At 42.1% G+C, this 7,828-nt stretch overlaps 2 protein-coding genes across 2 annotated transcripts; both read left to right on the top strand.

The window, feature by feature from the left end:
* The first annotated feature begins 1,654 nt into the window (after positions 1-1,654).
* LOC123042021 (methylesterase 7-like) lies at positions 1,655-2,636 on the top strand. Its single transcript, XM_044464552.1, has one exon. It carries the CDS (start codon positions 1,713-1,715, stop codon positions 2,499-2,501), a length of 789 nt encoding a protein of 262 aa, XP_044320487.1. The 5' UTR covers positions 1,655-1,712; the 3' UTR covers positions 2,502-2,636.
* A 3,239-nt stretch (positions 2,637-5,875) lies between these two features.
* LOC123042020 (late embryogenesis abundant protein 18) lies at positions 5,876-6,557 on the top strand. The gene has a single exon (XM_044464551.1). It carries the CDS (start codon positions 5,969-5,971, stop codon positions 6,329-6,331), a length of 363 nt encoding a protein of 120 aa, XP_044320486.1. The 5' UTR covers positions 5,876-5,968; the 3' UTR covers positions 6,332-6,557.
* The last annotated feature ends 1,271 nt before the right edge of the window (positions 6,558-7,828 follow it).

The raw sequence follows: 7,828 nt of genomic DNA, 5'->3' as shown, positions 1-7,828 counted from the left end.
TTGGTTGATCGTTTTTCCCTTCCGCACCATTTCTGTCTGGTCAAACCCCTTGCATCATTTTATTTGTCCAAAATCCCCATGCTTAGCCAATATATGGGTTCAGATATACTGCTTATAGGTGGGACTCACTTGTAAGAATTAATAAAGAAAAAACTCTCTCTCCCCACACTATTACATGTGGGACCCAGTGTAATAGAAAAGAAAAATACAAGTTATGTATGTGAAAAATGCAATCTAAATGATTTTTCATATATATTTTTAATGTTAGATTGATTTTAAATGGTGTTCATGCATTTCTTTAACAATCTTGCAAATTTAGAAAGTATTTGTGTAAATATAAAGATGTTCATGTGTTCTGAAAAATTCTCGTGATTTTGAAATATGTTGAAGTATTTTTCAAAGTTTATGTAATTTAAAAAAAATTCCAACTGGTTTAAGAAATGATATAAAATGCAAAAAGTTCATATATTTTAGAAAGATGTTCCTGTAGTTTCAGAAAAAGTAGCCACACACTTTAGAAAACTATTGTATTTCTAAAAAGTATATGCATTAGTTTAAAAAAGTAGGAACAATAATGTAAAAACTAAACAAATAAACCATAAAATGAAAAACAATAAAAACAAATTTTCAAATTTAAAAAGGAAAACTAAATTAAGTTAAATAGAAATCCAGACAAAAGAAAATAACACCGAGTAGAATATGCATGTATTTCTTGATAAATATGTATAGAATTTGTAAAACCTTTCTATGAGAAATAGGAAAATGAAACAAAAACAAAGGTTACGGCGAAAAAAATAGAATTAAAAAGGAAAAACAAACTAATAAGACAGGCTCCAAAAAAAGCAGAAAACAGAAAAGCTACAGGAAAGAACTTGTGTAGCTAGCGATTAAAAACCGTTAATGTGAGCTGTTTGAGTCGAGCATGCCCACTAACATGCCTAACTAGACAAATCCCCCGCGCGTTGCTGCGAAAAACTAAGAATGTAAACTAAATGCTAAAACGGTTTTTTCAATAATAATCATGAAGTGGTTCCTCATGAAATAATATATGATAGTATGCACAAACAAAGAGCATAGAGATACAATTTCATAGTTTATAGAATTTTCTATTATAAACACATAAATTTCGTAATATACATGCCATCAGTCAAACCATAGTCTCTAGTCATTAATTAGTTACACAGTGTCTACTGTGTATGTCAAATTGCGTATTACCGAATCCTGCAACCAAAATAGTGCAAGTGTCTTTGTTTCTATTTATAATCCACAAAAACCGATTTGGATGGGGGGGGGGGGGGGGGGGGGGGGGGGGGGGGGGGGGGAATCCAACCACACGACTATATATATTTTTTGTAGTGAACACCATACAAAGATGAATGATGGCGGAAAAGCGTACACACTATTGTCTCGTGGTATATTCGGTTTTCTTTTTTTGCGACTCGTGGTATCTTCGTATGTTGTGAACTAGAGATGGAGAAACGTTGAGTTCGGCCGGCCGGCCGACTGCTGGGGCGGCTGTTGAGGGCAATGAGCATAAGATATCAGCTGTGACAATACCGCATCTGCCCTCTTTTCTTGAAGAAGATGCCTGCATAGCCAAATACTGGTACATAAATAACGTGAGAGGCGTAACACCAAGCAGCCAAGAAAAGGAAGCAGCTAGCTAGGTGCCTACTTGCCTCGGCGTGTACTGTCCAGTGCTCGGCGCACACATGTCTTCTTCCTCTGCGCCAGCGGCCGCTGTGGCGACGTCGACCCGCCTCATCCTGGTGCACGGCACGGGCCACGGCGGGTGGTGCTGGTACAAGGTGGCCACGCTGCTCCGCGCCGCGGGGCACCGCGTGGACGCGCCGGACCTCGCGGCCTGCGGCGCGGACGCGCGCCCGCTGCGCGACGCGCCCACCTTCGAGGACTACACGCGCCCCCTGCTCGACGCGCTCCGGGCCCTCCCGGACGGCGAGCGGGCGGTGCTCGTGGGCCACAGCTTCGGCGGGATGAGCGTCGCGCTCGCGGCCGAAGAGTTCCCCGACAAGGTTGCGGCGGCCGTGTTCCTCGCCGCTTTCATGCCGGACTGCGCCAGCCCGCGCACCCGCGTCATCGAGAAGGTTCTCGTGTCCGACTGGATGGACAGTGTTATCGACGAGGAGCACGCCCCGCCGTCGGTGTTCCTCGGGCCCGAGCTCGTGCGGCGGAAGCTCTACCAGCTGAGCCCGGAGGAGGACTACACGCTGTGCCAGAGCCTGGCGCGGGTGAGCTCCTACTACGTGGCTGACCAGCAGCAACGGCCACCGTTCAGCGCTGCCCGATACGGCGCGGTGACCAAGGTCTACGTGGTCGCCAAGCAGGATCTGGCCATGGTCGAGGAGTACCAGAGGCAGATGATCGCAGGCATCCCCGTGGCTGAGGTCAGGGAGATGGCTGACGCCGACCACATGGTCATGCTCTCCGCGCCGGAGGAACTGGCGGGCCACCTCGCCGACATCGCCAACAACTACACTTAATCGATTTGTGGAGCCTATTTACACTGTTCCTAATATAAAACGCATGTCTTTTCCCTAGTTGGATTGTACTTACAATTACAAGAAGAAATCTACTGAAATGTGAGTCTAGATGTACCGCACACGAGGGCTCTTCCTTCAAATGATTTTTATATAAATTATCTAGTATGCAAATCTGTAGAAAGTTCGCAATATAATCTATTTGGTTCAAAGGAATAAACGTTTCAAACTTTGTATCGATTGTCTTCCTACACAATGATTTTGAATTTCTCTTTTTACTACGTGCCTATGATACGTATGATATGAATTTGATCTCTATACAAAATTCCTTGATTTTCTTATGGTGCAAACAAACAACTTGTTAATTTTTGTGTACTTCATCCCGGTAGGATTTAGCCTGTTGTATGATTTCCAAATCTCACCAACCAAACAACTGCGGCGGCCTATTTAGAATTGGGTCACTCATTATGTTCGTCTGATACTTGTGCCTATAGTGAGGGTTTAAATTTAATGTTGTATCGGCATCAACTATTATATTCGGGCCATAAGAAAGTAGAATGCTATCGAGAGTTTGAGACAACCGCCTGCTGCTTAGTGCATCCGTTATGCGGCCTACAAATTATCCACAAGCAAAAATAAAGCCCTTATGAACAACTACACATAATGTACAACTCGACCACAAGCTCAAAAACTTAAGAGCAACCCACAAGCTTGTGGGATGCCCATAAGGAACATAACTTTATTACTTCTACCGCTTTATTAGACTAAGGAATAACCAGATGAATTTTTATGATTTTGCACTTGGTTCCCACCACTCAGGATAAAAATAACCAGATGAATTTTTATGATTTTTAGTTTTTATGCATATCCCCTTAAATCATGCAAATTCAGAAAGTATCTATATAAAAAATGTTCTCGTGATTTTAAAATGTTTTCAAGTATTTTTTTTTAAAAGTTCATGTAATTGGAAAAAATCCAACTAGTTTAAAGAATGGTATAAATTTTAAAAGTGTCCGCATCTTTTAGAAAACAGATTAAATAGTTTCAGAAAAGCAGTCATGCCCATAAAGAAAATATTCATTTTTTCTAATAAGTATATGTTTTTACTTCTAAAAGTATTAATTAATTGAAAAACTAAACAAATATATCAGAAAATAAAAAACAAGAAAATGGAAAATAAAAATTTAAAAGGAGAAAATAAAATACTGTAGAATAGAAATCCAGAAAGAAAATAAAACCAAGTAGAATATGTGTGTATTAGTCGATAAAGGTTTATATAATTTTATAACATTTCTATGAGAAGAAAAGAAATGATACAAAAATTAACGTTAAGGTGACAAAAAATTTAAAAATCAAAAGAGAAAACGAACTAAAAAGAAAAACTCTGAAAGAAAACCAGCAGAGAATACAGAAAAGCCACAGGAAAATAAAATCTAAATAGTTAACGATTAAAAACCGTTCACGTGAGCTATTTGACAATGTTTATGTACTAAATTGTATGTGCACATTTTTTTCAATTACAAGAACATTTTATTAAGTACATGAACTTATTTTAAGTTGCACTAACATTAAAGTTTACACGGGTACCTTTTGAACATATCTAAATCCCTTTTATATTTAAAATAATTTTGAAACAAATTCATTTTTTAAACTCAAGAACATATTTACACATTTTAAAATATACATAAACATTTTCTAAACGTACATAGATAGTTATGTTTTTTCTAAGTGCAAATACTTATGTAATACATGATTGTTATAATTGTTTGAATGCAATTTTTAGTATATTCATCAATCATGGCAGTACATAGAACACTACAGGTAATAAAAACTACAACCAGGTCCATGGACCACCTAGCGACGACTACAAGCACGGGAGCGAGCCGACAACGCATCGTCATCGTCGCCTCTCAGTTACTGGAGCCTAGCAAATCTTGATGTAGTAGACAGTCAGGAAGTTATCGTCCTAAGACTTCAAAGGACCAGTGCACCAGAGCAGCAAGCATCGCCGACGAAAAGAATTGTAGATCGAAAAGATCAAACATGTAACCACCCTAACGAAGACGAACGAAAACTGGATCCAAATAGATCCACCGAAGACCAACACCGACTGAATCCCGTGAGATCCGACGGAGACACACCTCTGCACATCCATCGACAATGCTATTTGCACCTTCGGGACGGGGATAAGACGTGGGAGACATTATTTCTATTGAAGGACATCGTCACCGTCACATAGCCCAACCAAAACGTTTAACAAAAAGATGAGAACGGGTCCTGACCGAGATCCTCCGCACCCTAGCTACGGCCAAAGGCCATCAGCGGTGGGGCAGATCGGCAAGGGCGCCGACAGGATAATCTATATCTATATCTATATCTATACCTACTATTAAAGAGAATAGATATTCTTGGTTTGGTTTCGCTTTGTTTCGTCCCGTTTTAAGTATTTTTTTACGTGTATTAGTTTTTTTTTTTGTTTTGTCTGTTTGAGAAACATATGTGCAAACAAAGAAAACCGGGGATGTACCTGTAAAGGAAACATAACTGAAACAAAAGCGAAGCGGCCGGCCATACGTTGTGACCTGACCCAAATAAATATACATGGAGTCCGAACTAGCTACGGGCTGCCGGGTTCCGGCTAGCTTGATTCTCCCAGCTAAACACATGAGTACATGTTAAGCAGGCTTGTGGATCCGGCGACGACTACATGGCTGCCTTTTGCAAAAATGATGAAAGCACACAATTTTATTCATCTGGGGATAATTGATGTGTACCACAAATCAAATCATTGCTTATGTTTTATGCTGTGTTTAGGCTTAAATCATCACTTGTTTATTGGGATAGAAGAGTGAGGTGATTTTTTCTACTGTTGCAACGCACAAACATATTTAGGTGGCACTTTCGGTTGTTATTATGCCATGATGACGGTCGTTTTGGTGGACAATGGGCACAATGATTTCTCTCCGTTGAAACGCACGGGCATATGTGCTAGTTGTTATAATTATTTGTATATATCAAAATTCTGGAATAAACTGCACCTATTTTCCCAAAAGCCATACTTCGCAGGCCGATGCGATTAATGGCACAGCTACAGTTACTTGATGTTGATCCAGATGCCGTTCACGTGCACTGATCAGCAGCATTAGAACACCGCCGTCATCCAACGTAGGGGCACGCGGCACCTGAGCAGAGCGTCACACAGCCTACGCGCCGCCTGCCAGAACCTTGGGCGCCACCTCACGGCGCTACGTGTAACTCCGGCTGGCTCTGGAACCACCGCATTCGCGCCACCTACCACCCCACGTCTCGCTCCCGACAGAACCCACGCCATTCCAACCCAACCCATCCTCGCCTACAAATACGCCACACGACCACCACGGCATCTAACATTCCCAGACACCCCAAGCACCCACACAAAGAACGCATACACACAGCAAGCAGAAGAAGCCTTTTTCCGAGGAGCGGCGACGATGCAGACGGCAAAGGTGAAGATGAAGGACGCGGTGAGCTCGGCCAAGGAGAAGGCGAAGGAGGGCACGGCCAAGGCGCAGGGCAAGACCGGCAAGGCCACGGCGACCACGCACGGCGAGAAGGAGATGGCCAAGGAGGAGACGCGCGCCAACAAGTCCCAGGCCAAGGCCGAGATGCACCAGGAGAAGGCGGAGCACCGCGCCGAGGCCGCGGCCGGGCGCCACGGCGCCACGCACGTGCCCCTCACCGGGCCGCACGGCCACCACCGCCCCGTGGGTGCAGGTGCAGGTGCAGCGCCTGCCGCCGCCGACCCTGCGTACCCGGGCACCGGCGCGTACCCGACCACGGACAAGTACGTCTAGGTGTGTGATGACCGGGATCAGGAGCTGGCACCTGTTTTCTTTGTGTGGCTAGTGATCTTGCCCGTCTGTCCTAGTTGGCTCGCGCGTGTATGCTGCGCGCACATGCGTGTGCCCGAATAAAATGTATCGGTCAGTTGTAAAATGCACCTTTGATGTACTAGTAGTAATTTGTGACTCGAGTGCTCTTGCCTGGTTTCATCACAAAAGTTTGATTCGTAATTTGTAACTTGAGTACTTGTTTATTCGCTTGGCGTGCGTGCGAATCAGATGCTCAGAAATGGACGTGAACAAACTTGATGTGGAGCTGGATAGCAAAGCAGTGGTGCGTATGAATGCCGGCGCTCCTCTAGCCAGCACAACGGCCACCGGAGCCGAGTGAAAATGGGGCGATCTGAACCCACCACTCACCGGCGGTTCGAGGTCAGGCGACCCTATCTCCTTCCTCTTCTTCTCGACCCCCTACTAATTTACCTCTTCTCTTTGGAAAATTCGAATCTAGTTTGGGAAACCCTAGTTTGATTTCCCCCAAATATTTAGATTTTTTCTTGAAACTATGATGATTTTTATAACAAATTCGGAAACTATACATCCTAATGAAGAAAAATCAAAAGTGTCACCCGTCGGCCTCCCGATGGTCGAAGAGGGACTTTTCGGCCGACCCTAGTCCAAAAAGGACTTTTCGTTTTCGGCCAACAGTTGCTCTACTTTCTAAAAAATTCATATCAAATAGGATTTTTAGTATTTTAATTTGATTCTTTTTGCATTAGATTAGAAATTTTATGAAGTTTCTGTAGATATCAAGTTTGACTAGATTTAAAAGTTTGAATTTAAATTTTCATGAATTTTCTCAAATCACTAGATTGCCTATAATTTGAGCTAGGTGTATTCTTTTTAGATGATTCTTTTTGCCACTGGTTATTTGTGAATTTGTTTATCAGTAGTAATTAATTGGCGAATTTTATAATTATTAAAAAATAGGTTTTTATGAAAACAGTTCTGTTTTAGTGTTTTAGTATTTTATAGGTTTTATGCTATTTCTTTCATTTTAATTGCTTTAGATTTTTTTCTTTAGTCTTTTTGACATATTCATTTTGTTTCTGTTTAGTTATCAGTAGCTATTTTATTTATAGTATTTTTTGTATTTTATTTCTTTTATCCTACTAGAAAACTTGTTTTGAGCTTCATAGGAGTTTATATTTAGAAGTGCCTTGTAAATCCTGTATAACCATTGCCGTTTTATACATGATAAAAAAGTACTTTCCCGCAATCTTTTTCCCTCCATTTTTTTGCCGTCATTTTCTTTCCCGACATTTTCTTTGCCGCTATTTTCTTTCCCGCCATTCTCTCCCGCCACACTAAGGAGTGATGCATCGACGAAGGATGACGATGATGCCTTCATGTGGAGTGTGAAACACTGTGTGAGAGAAGTCATTAGTGTGAAACACTCTCCGATGATGATGACGAAGCTGCAAACACTTATGATTTCTCCCAGACAGT

The sequence above is a fragment of the Triticum aestivum genome, chromosome 2B (assembly GCF_018294505.1).
Source record: "Triticum aestivum cultivar Chinese Spring chromosome 2B, IWGSC CS RefSeq v2.1, whole genome shotgun sequence".
Taxonomy (NCBI): Eukaryota; Viridiplantae; Streptophyta; class Magnoliopsida; order Poales; family Poaceae; genus Triticum; species Triticum aestivum.
Note: the sequence above shows the minus strand (reverse complement) of the source record. Positions and strands in the feature narration are given on the sequence as shown.